Here is a 21,980-nt window from a genome sequence, read left to right as displayed (position 1 = left end):
TGAACTTTCCCCACTAGCCAGCCTCACTTGGCCTTAACATGCGCTCACAGCCCAGATTCTTCTCAGGAATCTCTAATGCACTAGTTTGGAATTCTTTTTTTCCCCTCTCTTCTTAAATTATACCTAACCCTAAGAAATAAATAAAAATGAAGAATCTCTCATTAAAAGAGCAGAATATTGCTCTCTGACCTTTATCCTTCCTTCCTTCTTCCTTTCTTTAGTGTATCTATGGTATGCTAAAACACAAGAGACTTCTCTTCCAGCCCAGTGTCTGGAATTGGAGCCCCATGGTTGTCTGGATGTGGTCACTCATTGCCAATTTTTCCCTGCAGGGTTTTCAGTCAATGCTTCATCGGAGCGACTCAATATGGGTGAAATCGAGACTTTGGATGACTACTGAGCACCTGCCAGTGGACTGGCCTTCCTTCTCCTCTCTGCTGACCATGGATTCTCCACCTTTGGACACAACACTTACTCACCATTTACTCTTTATCACTCTGCAACAAATCACAGAACCGATCATCTCAGGCTTTTTCTTCTAGCCCTTTGTGTCCAAGATTCTTTAAACTGTTTTTGTTGGTGAGCATCTCAGACTGTAGATAAGTGGACCGGACCCTGTGTCTTGGGGGTGGCAGTTGGGATTACTCCCCAACAAGGCTGATTTTGGGCAGCACCTGTTTACTGTGCCGTGATTTCATCTACTGTGTCCCAGAAAGTATGTTGGGATCTGCCAATAGCTATTTACTTTCTTATGTCACTTTTTCCCCCTTCTATGTTGTTCTTCTTTTTAACCCCCCATATGGGTAAGGGGTCTAACTGGTGCAATCATGAAGAGAGTTAATGGTAACAGACATTGGCCAGCAACACCATGCCATGGACTGTGACTTGAGTGTCCAACAAGACAGTCAGAGCGCCCCCAGTCTGACGGCTGCATTGCCACTGCTAACTTTGGGATTGCATCAAAGAGGCCCTGAGTGGGGTGGAGTTTAGATTGGATTGGTTTGATGTTGCACACCCCTCGCCTGTTCTTTCTGAGCATCCTTTCGGAGAAAGGATTAAGGATTCATTTTTTTTCTTCATTAGATAGTGACTTCCAAGCAAGCTGACTTCTCCCCTGGCATTCTCCAACCTGATTGGACAAAGGAAACCTATGGCCTGGGAGAAGGACTTACTCTTTAATTTTTCCTTTCTTACAAAAACTGATTTTTCCCATAAATATTTTTACTTCAGAGGACTAGGACCAGTTTGTTTTGGGCCTTTCTGCTGAAAATTTGTCTCGTTTAAGAGGCAGCTAGGGTCTTTACCATATGTATGAATTTGTATAATTTCATTTTGGATAGGGATAAACTTTTGCTTCTGATAAAAGCCCGGAATTTCATCTGGTTCCTCAGAGCGTTGCGTGTGTGTCTTGCTGTGGCCCCAAAAGGTTTTGTTTAAAGTTGGAATGGCAAGTTGCTTGCCTTTTCTGAAAAGAAAATATACAAAACCTAACCATCTTTAAGACCTTCATCCATGGAAACCACTACACAGGAGAATGCAGTGGGATGGAGGGGATGGGAGAGAATGGGAGAGAGAAGCCTGGTTCTGGCTTCTGATCATGGCCTCCTAATACCCCTTCACTTGAATTATAAATGTATTCAAGCCCTATTTATAAACCAGTACTCTTCCTGCCTCCCCCAACTCCCGCAGAACATCACCTGGAATTGCCAATCACACTTTGGTCTGGAGCCATTGGACCATCCGTCCCTGTGTGAGAAGTGCTGTGGTTCGGGTGGCTCCTGGTAGAGCACCTTTTCTTTCTGTCATCATTGCCTGAAGAAGGCTGCAGTTGCTCTGAGAGCATTTTGGTTTTGGCTGATTATATTTGGTTTCTATTTTTATTCCTTTGGATCTCCATTCTCCCTATCCCTTCTTGCCTCCCTCCCTCCCAAACATGTACAATAACTATACAGAGACTGCTACAAACTTGTATATAGTTTTTGGATCAAATAGCATGAGGAGATGGGGAACCATTAAAAGTTGGGACTCCTGCTCTCCTTTGCTTTGTAAATTCAAAAGTGGGGGGTGGGGAAAGAGGGATAGTTAAAATGTTTACAAAACTTTAAGCTCCCTCGGAACTTTTGCCAGTGTGGAGGAAAATAAAAAAGAACTTAAATAAAACATGGTGGTATTCTGTCTGAGCACCTCTTGTAGCTTTTGTCAAGGCTGAAGTCTTGCACTAAACCGTTCTCTTGGCACCTTGAAGACGCTCCCAATACGTGAGCACCCAAGACATGGAGGCAGCCATGGCTTTTCCTGCCAGGCTATGGAACACTGGCTGGCTCTGTATTTAGGACTGTAGAAGTCAAGATAAACACAGGTAAGTTTGACCAAATGTCTTTATTCCTTTCACAGTCCCTTTCTGCTGACTCGTGGATGGTCTTCTGCCCTCACACAGACACACCCTCTGAATGTGCCTGTCAGAGCCTGCCCACACCTTCCAAACTAGACTCCACTGTGTGCTTGTTCGGGGAAAATAAAAATAAATAAAAAATTAAAGGACAAACATTTGGGGTGGGGTAGGTGGATTTGGGGTAGCAAAGTCATTTTTATCACGGAACATTCCATTTACTTAACCAGGAACTTTGCTTCTACTTGAGGAATTTCCCACTTAGTGGAAAGAAACCACTGTTCCCTAGGAATGTTCCTCTGTCTCAGTTCTGCTCTTTTTTCACACTCCCCATCTGTTCACTGACTTCCAACTACCACGTTATATCCCTTTCTATAAACTTAACTTGCAAATTATCTTAACTTTTTCTGAGTTTATATATATGTGTATATATATATATATACACACACACATATATATATATAATTTTTTTTTAAGATTTTCTTTATTTTGAGAGAAAGAAAGCATGAGAGGGGAGAAGGTCAGAGGGAGAAGTAGACTCCCTATGGAGCTGGGAGCCTGACATGGGGCTCGATCCTCAGATTCTGGGATCCTGAACTGAGCCAAAGGCAGTCGCTTAACCAACTGAGTCACCTAGGCACCCTTTTTCTGAATTTCAAAGTATTTCTTTTGTACATAGTTTGTTTTTACTTACTTTAATTTGGAGGCTTAAAAAACATACCCAGATAAGATAGTTTTATTATGGAGACTTTCCCCTAGATAGTTGGTGTTCTGGTTACTGTTGCTGCCTAACAAATTACTCCATACTTACTTAAAACAACCCCTCCATTTTGTTGGTAGTTTTATGAGTCATGATTTTGGGGAAGGGCTCATCTGGACAGTTCTCCTGTGGGGCCGCCTCTGATTGTGGTCAGATGTCAGCTGGGCTTCAATCTTGGGAAGGTTCGATAAGGTTGGCTGGCCGAGATTGATCACTTGTGACTGGCAGCTGACTCTGGCTGATTCTGGCTGTTGGCTAGGAGCTCAGTTGGGTTCATGGTCATGGGTCCTCTTCACGATATTTTCAGAGTAGGTGGGCTGCTTAGGTGGCAGTTGGCTCCCCACCAGAGGAGAACCAAGCAGAGTTTGCATCACCATCTGTGACCTGAACTCAGAGGTTACATAGTGTCACTTCTGTGGTACTTTTATTCTGTCATAAGATGAGTCTATGCATATACATCAAGGAACTTTAACTCTTCATTGGCTCTAAATTGAGGGATTTTTTAAAATTTCAGGATAGTAGTACCTCTGGCTTTATCTTAGTTATTTCTCTCCTAGGCAATCATTTTATCAATATGTAATAAGTGTGTCCTTTCATAAATACTTTTTTTCAAATTGATCAGGTAAAGAATTTGAAATCTATTTTATACAAAATGCCCTCTGCATTATTAATAAAAATAAAAAGTCTGTAGGACTTACAGAAATGCCACTGTGAAATGAAGCTATTCCTCTCTTGTGCTTCCAGTCTGGGAAGTAGAATTTCCTCACAAGAGCATCAGGCATGCACATTCCAAACAGTTAAGTTATAACAGTTAAGTTATAACCAACATTCCAGATGGAAGTTGGGCTCCTAGTTGATAGGTTTCATGGAGCAAAAAGAAACAGCCTGGCTCTGGAGATGGATTTGGCCCTGCTTGAGTGCAGGCAATTCCTAATGAGGAAGCTGTGCTGCTTGCTGGGACAGTAGGGAGCCTGGGAACCTTGAGGCAATCAGATTGTTGCTCTGTAGCCTAAAATCTATCACTGCACCCATTTCGTTGCTGGGAAACTGATGACAGCATGAGGGTGAAATTCAGAATAGCTTCAATACTCAGTTCAGTCCACCTGGTCTTAAGCAGAGCCATTGTTTGTTTCCTAAAGATTGTTTACTTGTCCCCCCAAGTGTAGGAGTGGTGGACTAGTGTCCCTTGACCAGAAATTATTTTTCCCTTTGAATTTCTCTTTTAGCATGAGAAGTGGTCCTGAAAATTGTCAGTGGGTCAGTATTAGGTTTGGCTGCATATAAGACAAAAAGCAGAGTGACTTAAACAGACGGTTTATTTCTCAAGTAAAGTTCGGAGGCTGGCATGTTGTTCAGGGACGTGGGGTTTTTTTGTTTTTTGTTTTTTTTTTAAACCATCCTGATTGTGGCTTTCATACTCAAGGACATTCATGGTCCAAGCTGACTGCTAGATCACCAGTCATCAAGTCCTGTATTCCAGGCAGGAGGAAGGACTGGGGTTGGGCAAAAGGAGCGCTCCTTCCGGCTTACTCAAATCTCTATAAGGGGCTTTTTTGGGAGCCCCACCCAACATCTTAAGTCTTAATTGGAACATAAATACGTAATTATTGCAATAAAGACTGAAAATTTCAGGATTTTAGTTGACTGCTTTACCACCCCAAATACCACTGGGGTTCTGTTTGTAAGAACTGAGGAGAACTCTACTCTTCTGCTTTGAAGTTGCAAGGGTTTGGGATAGTTTGTGCATGCTGACCATGGGAAAAGAATCTTAGCAACTACCCCAATTTGGCCTGAGGACTGAGGATCTCAGCCTTTTCCAATGAGGAGGCTCAGAACAGGTTCTGTTTCCATTGTGCAGAGCTGGGAACCCAGAGCAGTTTCCAAAGGCCCAGCCTTGCTGTGTCTGGCATCTCCCAGTTTGTTTGTTTAAGGTGCTGTGTGGAGTGAACCTGCAAGTGGTTTTGTGAATGGAGTTCCTGGGGTCAAGCTGTCAGATTTGAATGCTGGTCCTACCACCTACCTTGGACAAGCATTTTTTTCCTCATCTGTGAAATGGAAACTGTCAAGTGTTGTGATCAATAACTTAAAACACAAGTGCAGACTTTAGTGCCCAGTGCATAAATGCTTGATAAACACAATTTGTAGGCCATTGTGCCAGGGAGAAGGGCGTTTTGGGGTTCATGTAGGTGCAATAGAGTGTTAATAGGGGTAAAGTTTCTGTTGGACACCTTGAAATTAGTGCAAAGAAGTAGCCCTTAGGCAGTGTGGGTTCTGGGAGGCTGTGTGTTAGTTAGCGCCAGCTAACTCCTGTGGAACTTGGAGTCAAAATCAGCCCTTGACCTCCATGACCCAGAATTTCTAATTTGGAGTGGGACCCAGCACTGGACATTATTTTGAAGTACTGAGTAGGCAGTCTGAGTGGGGAACATCGCCTGCCTGATGATCTGTGAGGTTTCATTCAGCTCTCACCCCCAGAGTGTGTGAATGAGACCTGCACATGCATCTGCACGTCCTTGCAGCACGCTGCTGACTGGGGTGTCTTCAGATTCAGCACTTGGGTTCCAGCGTGGCATCTGGATGATGCCTGATAATCATCCTTCGCAGTTTCACCAAAGCCGGCTGAAGCTGAAATACAAGTATGGTGAGCCACGGTCACTTACCTGACTCTTTGGTAACATGGAATTAAGCCGTAAGTGGGTCAGGGTTCCGGTCAACACTCAGTCAAATGAAAAAAAAAAAATTGGTGTTGAAGAGGTTGATAGCAAAATAGGGAAAGTTAAGGTTACTGAAGGATCAACCAGTAATTGCAGGGAAACCATATCCAGTGATCCCATCATTCTGTCCATTTCTAAGTGAACCTAATGTTTCTCCAGTTCACTTGAATCTCATCTGGATACTGTGTGTGTGTGTGTGTGTGTGTGTGTGTGTGTGTGTGTGAATACGAATATGGAAAAATAGAAAAACTGGTTTATATCTACAAATACATGTATATAAAAGAAACAAGGAGACGGGTCTCTGGCTGGCTCAGTTGAGGAGCATGCAACTCTTGATCTCGGGGTTGTGAATTTGAACTCCATGTCAGATGTAGAGAAAACGAATATAAAATCTTGAGAAGAGGGTAATACCACCTGAAATAAGCTGTGAATAGAATAGAATATACATAACTACAGTTCTTGTTCTGTACCACCTCCCAAGGCTATGGGTGATACTTGTACTTCTTTCCTTACTACTTGTTCCATGTTCTTTTGCCCCATACCAGCCCCTCAGGTGGTGGGGTCACCTGAACCATCATTCCTGAGGGGTCTGAGTCCTTAATAGTCCTGAGGTTATTGTAACTTTTGTCTTTAATTAGCTTTCCCCTGCCAAGTGCAGTTTTGTTTTTTTTTTAAATGAAAGTTTTCAAGCACACAGAGAAGTAGACTAGTATCTTAGAAGTGTCTGGGAAGTCTCTGGATCTAAGTGCCAGCAGATTCTGTGCCTAGTGAGGGCCCTCTTCCTGGTTTGGAGACAGCTGTCTTCTCGCTGTGTCCTTGGATGGCAGAGAGATCTCCTGTCTCTTTTTCTTTTTATCCACCTTTTGATTTTATTTACAAAGAATTTATTTTGGGGGCGCCTGGGTGGCTCAGTGAGTTAAAGCCTCTGCCTTCGGCTCAGGTCATGATCCCAGGGTCCTGGGATCGAGCCCCACATTGGGCTCTCTGCTCAGCAGGGAGCCTGCTTCCCCCTCTCTCTCTGCCTGCCTCTCTGCCTACTTGTGATCTCTGCCTGTCAAAATAAATGAAAAATTTTTAAAAGAAGAATTTATTTTTTATTAAGATTTTAATTTTAATTCCAGTATAGTTAACATGTAGTGTTATAGTAGTTTCAGGGGTACAATATAGTGATTCAACAGTTCTATACATTTAGTGTTCAGAGTGAGTGTACTCTTAATCTCCTTCACCTATTTCATCCATCCTCCCACCCACCTCCCCTCTGGTAACCATCAGTTTGTTCTTTAGTTAAGAGCCTGTTTCTTAGTTTGTCTCTCTTTTTTTCTTTTTCTCATTTGTTTTTTCTTTGTTTTGTTTCTTAAATTCTACTGTGAGTGAAATCATATAGTATTTGTCTTTCTCTGACTTCACTTAACATTATACTCTGGTTCCATCCACATTGTTGCAAATGGCAAGATTTCATTTTTCATGGCTGAATAATACTCCATTGTGTTTTTGTTTTTGTTTTTGTTTTTTTTAAGATTTTATGTATTTATTTGACAGATCACAAGTAGGCAGAGAGGCAGACAGGGGGCGGGGGGACAGGCTCCCTGCTGAGTAGAGATCTGGATGCAGGGCTCCATCCCAGGATCCTGAGATCATGACCTGAGCCGAAGGCTTAACCTACTGAGCCACCCAGGCACCCCCATTGTATATATATTTACCACATCTGTATCCATTCATGTATTGACGGATGCTTGGGTTGCTTTCATAATTTGACTATTGTAGATAATGCTACTGTAAACAGATGTGCACATATCCCTTTAAATTAGTGCTTTGTATTCTTTGGATAAATACCCAGCGATCACTGGGTCATAGGATAGTTCCAGTTTTAATTTTTGGAGGGCTCCATCCTGTTCTCTGCAGTGGCTGCACCAGTTTGCATCCCCACCAACAATGCAAGAGGGTTCCTTTTTCTAATTGCATCCTTACCAACACCTGTTGTTTCTTGTATTCTCATTCTAGTCCTTCTGACAGGTATGAGGTGGTGTATCATTGTGGTTTTGATTTGCAGTTCCTTGATGAGTGATTTTGAGTATCTTTTCATGTGTCTGTTGGCTCTCGTCTTGTTTGGAGAAATGTCCGTTCACGTCTTCTGCTCATTTGTTGAGTTGTATCAGTTCTTTATACATTTTGGATACTAATCCTTTATTATCTTTTGCTCTTTTAAAAATCATCTTTCTTTCCCTTTGTCAGGGCCCCACCCCCATTACCTAATCTAACCCTAATCACCTCCCAAAGGCCCCATTTCCAAGCACCATCATTAGAGGATGAGTGCTTCAACATATGAACTTTGGGGGACACAAATAGTTAAAGCAACTAGTGTAACAAACTTCTACCTAATATAACCTAGCTTCAACAGTTTACCAATTTTTATTTTATCTTTTTTTCTTAGACTTTTTTTTTTTTTTTTTTTTTTTTTTTTTTTAGGGAGGGTGGGGAAAGGGAGAGAGAGAATCTTAAGCCCAGTGTGGACCCTGATGTGGGGCTTGATCACACAACCCTGAGAACATGACCTGAGCAAAAATCAAGAGGGAAGACAAGTGGGGGGTGGATGGAGAGAAGGACCAGCTGAGCAGGGAGCCTGATGTGGGCCTCGATCCTAGGACCTTGGGATCATGACCTGAACTAAAGAGCACAAGCAGGGGGAGCAGCAGGCAGAAGGAGAGAGAGAAGCAGCAGCCTCCTTGCTGAGCAGAGAGCCCGATAATTCAGGGCTCAGTCCCAGGACCCCAGAATCATGAGCTGAGCCAAAGGCAGCTGCTTAACCAACTGAGCCACCCAGGCACTCCCCCACTTTCTTTAGACTATTTTAAGAGAAGTCCTAGATACGTCACTCACATATTTTAATGTGCATGGTAACAGATAAGGATGTCTTTTTTTTTTTTTTTTTAAATTTTATTTGGGTTAGCTTTACATCCAGCATGGGGCTCAAACTCAAAACTCCAAGATCAAGAGATGCATGCTCTTCTGACTAAGCCAGCCAGGCACCTTGATAAGGATGCCTTTTAGATGAAATCGTCACATTAACAGTGTTGATTAATAATATCTAAACCCAGTCCATACATGATTTTCTAAGATTATCTTAAAGGTGTCTTTTTACAAAAGTTTGAATCAAAATCCAAATGAGCTCATGGATTGCATTTGGTGCAATCTAGTTCCTCCTCAAAAACAAAGTTGAAAAAACTGGATTATTTATCCATGGATCATCCCGTATTTTGGATTCAGCAAGGAGCATCCTTTTTTTTTTTTTTTAAGATTTTATTTATTTATTTGACAGAGATCAGAAGTAGGCAGAGAGGCAGGCAGAGAGAGAGAGGAAGGGAAGCAGGCTCCCCGCCGAGCAGAGAGCCCGATGCGGGGCTCAATCCCAGGACCCCGGGACCATGACCTGAGCCGAAGGCAGAGGCCTTAACCCACTGAGCCACCCAGGTGCCCCAAAGAGCATCTTTATAGTGTCAGTTTGTTCATCTCTCTCACATTTTCCATAAATTAGGAGTCAGAGCTAGAGGCTTGACTACATTCAGATTCTCCCCTCCCCATCCAGGAAGACTTAACTATGGGCATGGTGTGCGTCCTGTCGCATCCCATCCGCAGGCAGGATTGGCTGGCTGGCCCGTTTTGACTCACCCATTAATACCGCTCTGTTGACCATTCATGTGGCAGTTTTAACATTCCTCGGTGGTCACTGTCTACGTCCTATTATTGCATTTGTCATTGAAAAGGAATGACTTTGGGGGGAAGAGGGGACTTTATTTTGAATAATTCAAGACTTAGAACTTGCAAGAATGGTAGAAAGAACTCCAACATGACTTTCACTCCTACCTGCTAACATCTTGCCATATCTGCTTTATCAATTTTTCTGGGTAATCAGTTTTTCTCAATAATGACTCTCCGTAACTGTATTTTTTTTTTAATGAACCAATTGGAAGCAAGCTGCAAACATTATATTCTTTACCCCTAAACATTTCAGGGTGTGTTTCCTTGAAATAAGGACATTTTCTTATATAACCACAGTGTAATTATTAAAATTAGGAAATAAATGATAGAATAATATCTAGGTTTCATTCATATTTCACCAGTTGTTCCGCTAATATCATTTATAAGAAGGAAACCAAAAGGTGCAGGATGCCATCAATGATCACTTTTTGTATTTGATTGTCATGTTCTTGATTCTCCTCTCACCTGGAACAGTTCCTCTGTCTGTCTTTGTCTTTCGTATCTTGACAATGGTGCAGGACGGTGGTTTTGTAGAATGCCCTCAATTTGGGGTGGTCTGGTGTTTTCTCAGGATTTGGTTGAGATTATGCAATTGGGCAGGTATAATACAGAAGTGATGTTCTGTCCTTGATGTATCATATCATTGATGATGTTGGTTTGAACCATTACTGGTGATGTTAATTTTAATCCCTTGGGAGCGCCTGGGTGGCTCAGTCATTAAGCGTCTGCCTTCGGCTCAGGTCATAATCCTAGGGTCCTGGGATCGAGCCCTGCATTGGGGTCCCTGCTTGGCGGGAAGCCTGCTTCTGCCTCTCCCACTCCCCCTGCTTGTGTTCCTTCTCTCACTGTGTGTGTGTGTGTCTCTCTCTGTCAAATAAATAAATAAAATCTTTAAAAAAAAAATTAATCCCTTGACTGAGGTTTGTCTGCCAGTGTCTCCACCGTAATGATTCTTTTTTTATGGGAGATCCTTTGAGACTTTGTAAACATCTAATTCCTTATCAAAATTTTTAAAAAGATTTTATTTATTTGTTTGAAAGAGAGAGGGCATGAGTAGGGAGGAGGGGTAGAGGGAGAGGGCGAGGTTAGAAGCAGGCTCCCAACTGAGCAGGGAGCCCAATATGGGGCTCAATCCCAGGACCCTGGGATAATGACCTGAGCTGAAGACAGATGCTCAACCGACGGAGGCCCCCCAGGCACCCCTCCTCACCAGACTTTTATCCACTAGTTGTAGCAGCAGTTGATTCTTGCTTGAACAATTAATGCTTGCTGAACTTTCTTTTTGTATTTATCCGCACTCTAAGGAAGCACTTTCCACATACACATGCATGTGCACACACTGTATGTTACAACCTGATAACATCTTTTGTGCGTGCGCATGTTGTTCATTTGGTGCCCTCCACGTTGGCTTTGTGTCCTTTTGCTATGCCCCCATCATTTTGTTAGCACTTCCTTACTTAGGCATGAGATGTTCTAGGCTCTTCCTCTACTTTTCCTTTCCCAGATTTGGAATTAGCCATTTCTCTAAGGAGTCTGCTGCTCTTGCAAGGGAGGCCGAAGGACTTGTGAGTGGAAGAGTCTCAGATTGTTTGAGCCTGTCTACCCAACTATCTCCGTTCCAAATCTCAGCATTTCACTCCTTTCCAGTCAGTGCCATAGGTTTCACCTAAGAGAATGGGCACAGCTGTGAATTCAAGCCTGTGTTTCTGCAACTCGCACAAACTTGAAGCCTGGTTTGCAGCCAGTTATGCCCTGTAGCCACAGGAAATAAGATATTTCTTTAAGACTGACACAGAACAGCTCTAGTTTTCTGATCCTGATGTGACTTTCAAAGTGAAAGCCTGAACTTGTTTTCTGCGAGCACCCAAATGCAGTAAAAAGTAGCCGGTCCATTGCACTGTCCTGTTGATCATCATCACCACTGTAAGCATCAAGTGCCTATCTACTTGCTCTTTTAAGCCTTGTCTTCAACAGACATTTCATGCAAAAACAACCCAATAGTCTTAACACACAGCATGCCATACGTTACCAGATCAGATTTTCTGCTCGCAGTGAGGTCTTCCCTGCAATTCAAACTCCAACATGGTAGTGAGCCAAAACTCAGAAACACATCTTCAAGGGCCTGTTTCTCAGGACCATCCCAGGTGCAAAGCTCTGTATGGGTCAGGGTTTGACTTGGAAACAGTTTGCTCGAGGTATTTCAGACAGAAGAGATTTAGTGCAAGGATCTGTTTTAGGATGTCTGAAGGACTGAAGGAACAAAGAAGGGAAGTTTGCACATAAATTGACAACCATACCTAGGCAATTGACGTCAGCCAGGGCTGGAGAAAGATTCCCCAGAGGCTGTAGCGCTGTCGACTGAGGCTCCTGGCAAGGACACAGAGTCTGGACTTTCAACTCGATGTGGCTGCACGTGAAGCCACCACCCCCTGACCCTGAGTCCCTGGTGCTCTTAGCTGTCAGAAAGGGTCACTTCTCCCCTTCCCCCTTGCATCTCACAAAAGTGCCTCCCATTGGCAGATACTAACAGGAAGTCAGCTAGGAAGGAAGTTTCAAGTGTCACGTGGGGATGCGACTATCTTCTGTTGCTACATTACGTTGCAGAGCACAGAAAGTTGAGGGTGGGAGACTGGGAACAAAAAACCAACACAAATGAATAAACACATGAGAAGATGCTCCCTGTTAACTCTATCCCAGAAACCCCAGGTGACTGAAACCAAATACTGCGTTCCTGTTGCGTGCTAGGCACAGTGGTGCTAGGTGCACTAGCACCTAGAAGTGCACTGGTGAACAAAACACAGCCATGCCGTCCTGGGATTTACAGTCACAGGGTGGGGAGAGAAAACCGATGAACGCTTCATTTAGTGGTACCATTACCCATATCTGACAAAGGATGTTTATCTTGGATACACACATCAAACAAAAATAAAGATAAAGAGATAGACCCCTCTAAAAAATGGGCAAAGAAAATTGAGCAGACCATTCAAAAAAGAGGATATTCCTTTGGTCACAAAACATGAAACGCTGCTCAACTGTGTTAGTCATGGAAATGCAACCACAGTAAGACACTGTTACAGACCTCTCAGGATGCACAGAAAACAAAAGACTAGCAATGACTGGTGTGGGAGAGGATGTAGGGCAACCGGAACACTCACACTGCTCTCAGAGTAGGAACTGGAACGAACCCTTGGGAAGACGGCTCAGCAGCATCTCCAGAAGCTACCATCTGCCTCCCCCCTGACCTCGCAATTCTGTCGTCGAATTTATAACCAAGAGAAGCTAGCGGGTCTGTTCACCAAACAACACACTCAAGAATATTCACAGGAGCTGGATTCATAGAAGTTCTAGAAATAACGCCAACAGACACAGATAAATGGCAAAATGGACAGCAGAATGGTTGAATGTGATGTATTCATGTCACAATATTATTCAGCAATAAAAACAAATGAGCTGCCACGTGCAGCAACATGGACGAAATCTCCTGGAATGTGGAACAGCAACAAAAGCCAGAAGCAGGAGTTCATATCCCATGATTCCGTTTCTTTGAAGTTCGGGAGTAGACCAAACTCCTCCACAGTGACGGAAGACAGAATCGTGCTTTGGAGGTACTGATGGGGGGTGGGGGACAGGAAGGATCCTGCTGGTGTGCTGGAAATGTCCCATATTGATTTGGGTGACGTTTACCCTGGTGTACACATGCATAAAATCTCCTCAAGCTATAAACCTAAGATTTGTGCTTTTCATGGTATAGATGTTATTCCTCAGAAAATTCACCTAAATAAATAAATAAATAAATGTGGACGAAATGAGAGTTTTATGTAAACGTAAGTGCTGAGAAGAAATTAAGTGATGTGTTGGATAGATGGGAGGCTGACTGATCAGAGCTGAGACCTGAATGGTGATAAGGAGATAGCCACATAATGAGCTGAGGGACTCCTTTCTGGGAGATGGGACAGCAAGTGCAAAGGCCCTGTGACAGGTCCCTGTCTGGTGTGTTGGAGAAACCTAGTCAAGACCAACGGACTGGAACACTGTGAGCAGGGCCAAGGCAAGCCTTTAAGGTGGCTTTTCTAAGAACAGGGGGAAAACACGAAGGGTGTGAGGTAAGGGATGCTGGCAGTACTTTCTGAGAGATTAGACAAGAGTAAGGGAGAGAGAAACTTTTGATGACATTTAATTATGTGGCCAGGACATCTAGAAGGTCGGCAGCTGGGGTTCCAATGACTGAGCAGGACTGGGGAGGCACTGGAGTCAAGGTCAGTTTGGACACATTAAAGTGGACATACTTTTTAGATACTCATGGTGCTGCTGGGGAGGCTGTGGGTGGTAGGGCTGAAGTTCTGCCCCAGACCCGGGCTGGACATAGAAGCCAGGAGCACACAGGTGGTGTTTCGAGTCTCAGGCACCCAGGAGAACAGACAGCAAGAAGAAACAGGGCGTCTAATGACATGAGATTTTCTGGAAAGAGACTAGAGCTGCCAAGGGTTTGGATGGAAACTGCTTTAGAAGAGCTTCTGTTGTTAAGAAGGTCTTGTCGAGTGCTGTCTCCCCACCAGGCATCAGGAGCCCAAAAGTGAGCGGACTGTGCAGTGTTGACCACCTGGGTTTCAGTCTCTCAAGCCAAAGCCATAGGCACTAAACTGCAGATCCCTGGACCCACCCGTGACCCTCTGGAACAGAGTGCTGGAGGTATCTGTCTTTTCCAAGTTCCCTGGGTGAATGTTTTTGCACACGGAAGTTTGAGAATCTTACTTCCAGTGGCTGAGGAGTGTGTGTGTGTGTGGGGGGGGGTGACAGAGAGAGAGAGAGGGAGAGAGAGGGAGGACTGGGGGGAGGGAAAGAGGGAAAGAGAGCAATTTCCTCTTTCTTTCCCTCTGGGAGGGTGGGGCTACTTGAGTTCAGGAAAGCAGTCCGTTCTGTAAGCTCTGCTGTGTGTGTGTGCATGTGTGTGTGTGTGTGCGTGCTTATGTGTGGGGGGCGGGCACGGTGTCCCAGGAGGACAGAGTTTGCATTGATGAAAACCCTTCCCAGCCCTTTGATACCTCTTTCTCGCCGCTGTGAAGTTAAGGAGCTCAGTCCTCGGTGTGTCCCGCTCTCCGGCCGCGCTCCCTCACAGGCCAGGATGGCATTCTGTCTGGTTCTGCGCATGGCCCTGCTGCTGCTCTCCGGGGTCCTGGCCCCAGCAGTGCTCACAGGTAAGGGTGCTCCCTTGACTCTGCTGCCACCAGCCGCCCAGGGCCAAGAAGCACTGTGGGCCAGATTCTCCATTGCCCACTGGGCAGAAGCCCTTCCCGAGAGATAGGCCGCCATTTGGGGTGATTCTACAGAAGGCTTCTGTGAGATCGGATTCCAGGAGCTGAGTCAATGTCCTGGGAATTGCTAGCCATGGACACGATGGCCCCGGAAGCAGGGGGGTGATTTAGGGAGCAAGGCCAGGGACTTCAGCAGACTGGGGGACATGGGGATTACCCCAGCATGCTAAAATCTGAAGGCTTCCAGATCTGGGAGTCAGGACAGGGCACCAGGCACAGGACAAGCAGCTGAGGGACTAGAGACCCTGGCTCCTAGGCAGAAAACCCCAGAACCCTGCTGGTTCACTTTTCAACCCTGCAAACCATTCTTCTGATGGCTTTCTGAAACATCCTTCCAGAGTGAGGACCCAAGTACTATTCCCAGCCCTGGGAAATTTTCAGAAAGAACATAGAGCCTGAGACTCCTTAGCAAAACCGTGCTGAGGACACTGGTCTTAGGCTCAGTACCGAGGTTGAAATGGCCGGGTCTGGGGTGTGGTGAGAAGGAAGGTCCCAGTAGACTCAGGGTGCTGGCTCCCTGGACCTCAGCCCCAGTCCTGGGCATGGCTTTAGGGCCCTCTGCTGGGAGGGGCTGGCCCAGGCCAGCTTCAAAGCCTGAGAGAGAAAAAGCACAGACAGGTCCTGGATGGTCTTTCTTCGGAAGAAAGCAGTCTCTGTTGACCGTGAGGTGGGCCAAAGGAGAAATATTTCAGGCCACTGTGTGTATGTGTGTGTGGGGGGGGTGGGGAGGGTTCTGGGCTGGAGAAAGGAGTGGGTGGGGAGAGCCCTGGAGACCTTCTCTGCGGCATGGGCTTTGGGGGAATGTCCATGCATCCACAGGGGTGGCACCTGGCTGCCGGCCACCTAAGTAAGCATGGCCCTGGGGAGAATTGCTGGGGGGTGAGAAGCCTGGGGGGACAGCCACACACTCAGACACACACACCAGCAAGAAATGATGGTGAGTAGTCTGTGGGTGCCCAGGCCTCTAGATGCCCTAGGAAGAAGCCCGGCTTTGCTTCCAGCTCTGTCTCCCAACCGTTCCTCGGCCTCTCGGTACCTCTCCTCATCTATAGCATGGGCATAACCGCAGGCAGCAGCTCTGCCTCCCGTGCGGGGGACGGTAGGCCTGCCCAGTTCAGACACTCAAGCTTTCAGGATGGGCCAGGCACCATGTAGCACTCAGGAAGTGTTGGGGAATGTGAATCAATGCCCCCAGCTCCCCCTGCTGGGTGCAGTGTGGCCTTGGGGCAGAACCGCCTCTTCGAATAGGCTGGGAAAGTGCCAGCCTCCCTTTATGTGGGAGATGTGCCGGCTGGGCAAGACAGGGGCCCGGTGTGACACCCCAGGAACTGGGAAAATGACCTGAGTATCAGGTGGCATCTTCCATGGACTAGATCTTAGGACTGCGGTCCTTGCAGATCTCCCACACCCCACCCCACACCCCACTCCACCCCTGCCTGGTGGTCAAACTGGGTAGAGGCGAAGATGTTGGCGCCGGCCTGTCCAGGTTCTGGGGCCACCAGGGGAGCTCCTGTCCAGTTTCTTGTTCCCTGAGTAGCCCAGCTCTTCCAGCCCAGGATGCTGGCCGGAGGCCCTGGATCAGACTGTGCATACACAGCCTGGGTGGGTGGGCTTTGTCCGCTGCCACAGGAATGTTTGGGGACGTGTTTGGCATCTGTAGGACCTCACCTGGCCTCACCTCCCTCCACGTGTCCTACCAGGAACAGGCGGGCCCGCTCCACCCCGCAGTCTTTGGGGTTTGGGCTGGCTGTCGTTCTTCCTGCCAGTCTGGGAGGGAGGATGTTTGGGAGGCTCTTAGCCACCCCACTCTGGGCTGGAAGCTCCGAGCAGGTGTGTACAAGGCCTAGCAGGCCCCTGCCTTTGCTCGGTGGGCAGGGGTCCTGTACAGGCGGGCAGGGAAGGACTGGCCCCGTGGCTGAGGTCCAGACCCAGCCTGCTGCCCTCCCTGGTGGCTGCCCGTACAGCTACTGGAGTAGGGGGAGCAGGCCAGGCTGAGCAGGCAGGAGGCCAGGGAAGGGATGAAAAGGCCCTTCATGGCGGGCACAAAGGCTGTCTGTGAGCACGGGTGCCTGGCCTCAGGGCCCTGCGGTCAGAGCGAGTGTTAAACAAACCTATTTACTGAAAGGCAGGGCGGCTGGAGGTGGTGGGGCTGGGGGAGAGTCCACCATGCCCGGGCCTGTGGCAGTGTCACGAGGCCCCCTACTTCTCTGGGTTCCCTTGGTCAGAGTCGCAGGACATTGCTAACTCTGGTCCTTGGCGTTTAGGTCTATCACAGGCCCCCCTCAGTCCTACCTGCCTCTCTGTCCTCACCTAACATCCCCCTCGGGGCTCCCAACTCAGCTTCCATGGCCGTGGGCTCCGTCCTCCATGACTTTGCTTGTGCCAGTCCCGCTGCCTGGCTTTCTCTCCCTCATCTTCATGCCTCTTCAGATGGGCCCTCCTGCTGGCAAGCCCCCTCCCAAGATGGATTTGGGGGGAAGGTGGATTATTGCCTTTAAACTTTGTTTTCCCCTTTTATTGCAGCAAATTGAGAAAATACAGAGACATGTAGATGAGGATGAGCACGTGTTTGGGCCTCTTCCTGGTCCCTGTGCCTCCTTCGCTGGAAGGGGGGCGGCTGACTCCAGGCTGCAGTTCTGGGCTGCAGAAGCTGCAGGGAGCTGGCAGGCCTTTGGGGCCCCGGCTTCTTGAGTGCCGATGAGCCTCTGGGGTCTCCCATGATGGCCAGTGATAGCAAATGCAGAGCACACAGACCCAGCCGGCCCGAGTCCAGCTGGGGAGGCCCTGGGGCCAAGGCAGCAGCTCAGGACAGCAGGACGGCATGGTTAGCTACTTGTGTGAGCTCAGAGAGACGCGATCCAATGCCCATTTCACAGGGTAGGAAGTGCAGTCCGGGAGGGGGGATTGAAGTCAGTCTGCTGGGGTCCCAGGGTGACAGCACGACAGAGCCAGGCTTGGGACCCAGCCTTTTTGATCTGGAGCCCTGTGGTTTCAGCCTCTCAAGCTTTAGGGCCTGGGTGAGTGTTGCAGGGGTAGGAGCAGGGATGAGGCAGCCTGAGCCAATGTGTCTGGCAGGGAAGATCCAGGCTTCTGTGGGGAGCAGCCAAGTAAGGCTGGCTCTTTGGGGGGTGGAAAGGAAGAAGACCTGGGTGTGCCCCCAACCACCCTGCTCAGAGGGAGGCCCCCTCTCCCCCAGAGCTGGCTCCTGAGCTCTGGCAAAGGACAGAGGTAGAGGCTTACCTGGGCGCTGCTAGCTCCAGGCCGCTGATTCCCCCGTGGCTGCGCGGGTCGCTGGGGCTGGTACCCCGCAGCCCTGTGGAGGCCTCCCTGCTGTGGGGGCCAGTGGTGTGTCCACTTAACTGGGAAGACAGGCAGTCTGTCAGACCTCAGGGCCTAGCCATGGACATACTCAGACTCTTTCTCTGGCCCAGCCCCTGGGAGCCTGAGGTGAGCGTGCCCGGGGCCTGGCACCTTCCATAGCAGCTACGAGGCTTGCAGACCCCTGCCCTCCCAGGCAGTGACGATGGAGGCCTGGCAGGGTTATCACCCCCCTCCTCACAGAGTGGTCTTCGCAGTTGGTGGGGGGCCAGGGAGGACCCAGACACCCGCATTTGGGTTCGGCCTCAGGCCCTGCGAGCAGGAAGCTTCCCTCACACCGTGTGTCAGGGGCCTTTTGTCCCTGGGAGAACTCCTTGGCAGGGCTGTTTTCTGAAAAGGGATGCCGGCTTGGGGAACCCTTGAGGACTAGGACAGCGGTTCCTGCCTGCAAGCTGAGCCTCAGAACTGATCCAGCCCAGGCCTGGGAGAGGCTGCCGCGGCAGGGCCTGGGGAGTCCTGTTCAGCTGGATTGGGAAGAGATTTTGAGTTTACCTCCAAGGGGCAAGAACAACCCAGGGAGCTCCAGCAGACTTAGAATAGCCTTTGCCACATTTGCTCTTCTTCCTGTCTCTGCCTACCCACTTGAGCTATCTGAATGCTGACCCCTGAAGAGTAAGCTGTAGACATCATGCCTTTTGTCCCCTCAATGCTTCTAAGAACAAGGATCTTTACATCACCAGTCAGTTATCTCGATGAGGACCTGGACGTTGATATGGTACTGTTATCCAAGCTGCAAATTCCTACTTCCCCACTAAACCCCATAGCCCCCCCTCCCCAGCCAGGAGTACATGCTGCATTCAACCTCCTGGGTCTCTAATCTGGAACAGTCCCTCAGCCTTCCTTTGTCTTTCTTGACCTGGATGTTTTTGAAAGCAGTTATTTTAAGACTGACCCTGAATTTGGGTTTCGCTGATGTTTCCTTGTGATTTGCCCCAGGTGGGCACTGTTAGCAGGAGAGACCCAAAAGTCCCTTTGTGTCCTCCCAGCACAGCCCCTCTCTGGAAGCTGGTGAGTTTGCAAGCAGCTTGACTCGGGCTTGTCTGTGCCAGAGGGAGCTCTCAGGGGTGAAGCCTGCGGAGAGAAAGGTGCCCCAGGGACCTGCAGGCAGGCTGGCTGGGGCTTCAGGAATCACACAACTTCCCTGGTGGTTTCTGGGGGAGTGTATCCTGCTACTTCATCGTCTAGGGACTTCCGAGTCCCAGCAGCGCTCCTCCTAGGGCCCCCCTAAGCCTTGGTTTTCTCAAAGAGAGTTCCTAGCAGCTGGAGTCAACGAGATGGTGTCGTGATGCCTGCGGAGCCCTTTCTAGGGATTGCGTGGAGGCTGAGCATCCTCGAATCACAATTCAGATTAGACGCTGGGGAGCTCTGACCCTGCTAAAGCCAATGGCCAGTACTAGGGGGTGGTGGGAGCCTGGAGACTGTCTGTCATTCTGGTCTTGAACTTTAACTGGGGTGCTGGGGCCTCCTCTCTGGGAAGGATGGATGGGTCTGGGGTTGGTGTAGTGCTGTGGAGCCCCTCAGACCAGGATCCTTGGTAGGGAAGGGAGTGAAACTGACATGGGCTGATATGGTAGAGGTGGGGATATGGGGCTGGGGTTTTCACACAGGCCTCTCAGTGTCAGCCTGTCCTGTTCCCTGAGGCCCCTGGATACTCCAAACCTTGCCAACTCCCAACCCATGAGCAGAGAGAGGCCTCTGCACAAAAGCTGCACCAGGACTGATGGGGTGATTGAGCCCTAGCCTCTGTGGGGGTGGGGGGGCATCGTCCCTTTCTTGGGGCTTCCCTTACACTGACCACACACCTCTGGCCGTCCCTCTGGCCCTGTCCTGTCTGGAGACAACAATATGCTGGCATCACAGTTTCTTAGGATACAGAGTCCCCTTGGGGTTTAAGCCTCCAAACATGGGGTACGTGTGGGCACTAGACCCCATGTCCTGTGGGCTGTGTGGCTCTGCCCAGGTCAGGGCAAAGGAGGGGAAGTAAAGGAGGGGTCTGCCTCTCCTCCCCACCTCCTGCAGCAGCAGCCCCCTCATGGGGCTCTGGGTAGGCAGGAACCCCAGTTCCTGAAGGGAGAGTTGCCTCACCCTCCTGGCCTCTTCTCCAGGATGAAGGCTGCCCTGCCCTGCCTTGCCGGGGCCTCTCTCAAGGGTCAGTCACCTCACCCAGGCCTACAGAGCCCAGCAGGTCAGATGAGGGTCCGCGGGCTGTGCTGGGAGGGGTGAGTGACCCGCTCAGGCCTTCGCTCGGGGCGGGTGCTCACCGCTGTTTACTAGGGGAACCTGTTGGGCCCCTCCCCCTCTCCCTTACTCGCCCCAAGCCCCCATCAGTCTGTCTTCACTGGGCTCAGAAGCAGCCTGGCCCCAGCAGAGGTCCTGGAGCCCCGGTGAAACGAAACGGTTGGTGCAGCGCTGACCCCAGAGTTCCGCGCACAGCGCCACCTCCGCAGTCTGTTCCCCGTGGGGGCCTCGTCCCTGTCGGCCCTGCCGCCTGCTCCCCAGCGCCTGTCCTTGGCCTTGCAGCCGAGGGTCCGCAGGAGCCCGCGCCCACCCTGTGGAACGAGCCCGCCGAGCTGCCGTCGGGAGAGGGCCCCGTGGAGAGCACCAGCCCCGCCCGGGAGCCCGCGGCCACCGGGCCCCCGGCCCCCACCGCCGCGCCGGGCCCCGAGGACAGCACGGCGCGGGAGCCGCTGGACCCAGGCAGCGGTAGGCGCGGCCGGCCGGGCTGGGGAGGGGGGCCGCGGGGCGGGCGCGGGCGGCGGGGGCTGACCGGTCCTCCGTCCTCCGCAGGCTCGCTGGGGCCCGGCGCCATCGCCGCCATCGTCATCGCCGCCCTGCTGGCCACCTGCGTGGTGCTGGCGCTCGTCGTCGTCGCGCTGAGAAAGTTTTCCGCCTCCTGAAGCGAATAAAGGGGCCGCGCCCCCGTCGCACGGCGCGACTAGGCTGCAACCCCGATGGCGCCCCCGTGTCTCGAGTGTGTCCGCGCGTGCGTGTGGGGGCGAGCGGGGCGGGCGACAACTCGCAACACGTGCGCGCGGGGACCCGGCTCGGCTGCCCGCGCCCCTGGCTCCCGCCGCCCCGGCCCCGCTCCTGTCCCCGAAGTGCCCCGCCAGCGCTCGGGCACAGACTGACGCGCGGCCCGGAGCTCAGGGCAGGTGGGCAGGGCAGGGATCCCAAGCATAGCCTGCGTTGTTGGGAGGGTGGGGGCGTCTTCTGACCTGGTCATCAGGTCATCTGCGGCTCTGAGCGCCAGACCTGTCCCTCCGGCGCCCCTGGGAGCCCCAGGAGCAACCGGACCACAGTCCCAGGCAGCCTCCCTCCAACTCCCTGTTTGGCCCTGGCTCTCCTTTCTTGGTCACATCCTTGGTTTTGCACACTTCCCGGGAAGCCTGGCTTTTGTGATTGAGAGAAGGGATTTAAAATAGTGGCTAAGCTGCCCAGGGCTTGGCAGGAAGGAAGCCTGAACTGGAAGAAAAGAAGATGGACCGGAGGCTTGAAGGAGGGACCGTCCGCACACTCCTTGATGGTTTGATACCTTGGGCCGAGGTGTAGGTGTTGGTGGAGGGAAGCTGTTCCTCCTCTACTTTCACTATTTCTAGCAACGCTTTTGGCCTCCTTCGCTTCCCTGAGCTCCTAACCACTCCTGCTCCAGCTAAGACCACTTTTTCCCTCCT

At 49.6% G+C, this 21,980-nt stretch overlaps 2 protein-coding genes across 4 annotated transcripts in view; both read left to right on the top strand.

Moving 5' to 3' along the window:
* GIGYF2 (GRB10 interacting GYF protein 2) overlaps window positions 1-2,182 on the top strand; it is a 145,952-nt gene extending 143,770 nt beyond the window's left edge. For all 3 annotated transcript variants that reach the window (XM_080797888.1, XM_080797890.1, XM_080797889.1), the window contains one exon: window positions 333-2,182. In XM_080797888.1, the coding sequence (XP_080654014.1) occupies window positions 333-400 (68 nt within the window). In that variant the 3' untranslated portion in view covers window positions 401-2,182. The remainder of the gene's footprint in view (window positions 1-332) is intronic.
* A 12,532-nt stretch (window positions 2,183-14,714) lies between these two features.
* SNORC (secondary ossification center associated regulator of chondrocyte maturation) lies at window positions 14,715-21,206 on the top strand (the record flags this gene model as incomplete). The annotated part of the gene is made up of 3 exons (XM_080799368.1): window positions 14,715-14,814; window positions 20,830-21,012; window positions 21,097-21,206. Exons 1-3 carry the CDS (start codon window positions 14,742-14,744, stop codon window positions 21,204-21,206), a joined length of 366 nt encoding a protein of 121 aa, XP_080655494.1. The 5' UTR covers window positions 14,715-14,741.
* Window positions 21,207-21,980: the final 774 nt, after the last annotated feature.

Source organism: Martes martes (genome assembly GCF_963455335.1).
Source record: "Martes martes genome assembly, chromosome: 3".
In the NCBI taxonomy this organism is placed as follows: domain Eukaryota; kingdom Metazoa; phylum Chordata; class Mammalia; order Carnivora; family Mustelidae; genus Martes; species Martes martes.
This window is presented reverse-complemented; position numbering and strand designations above follow the sequence as displayed.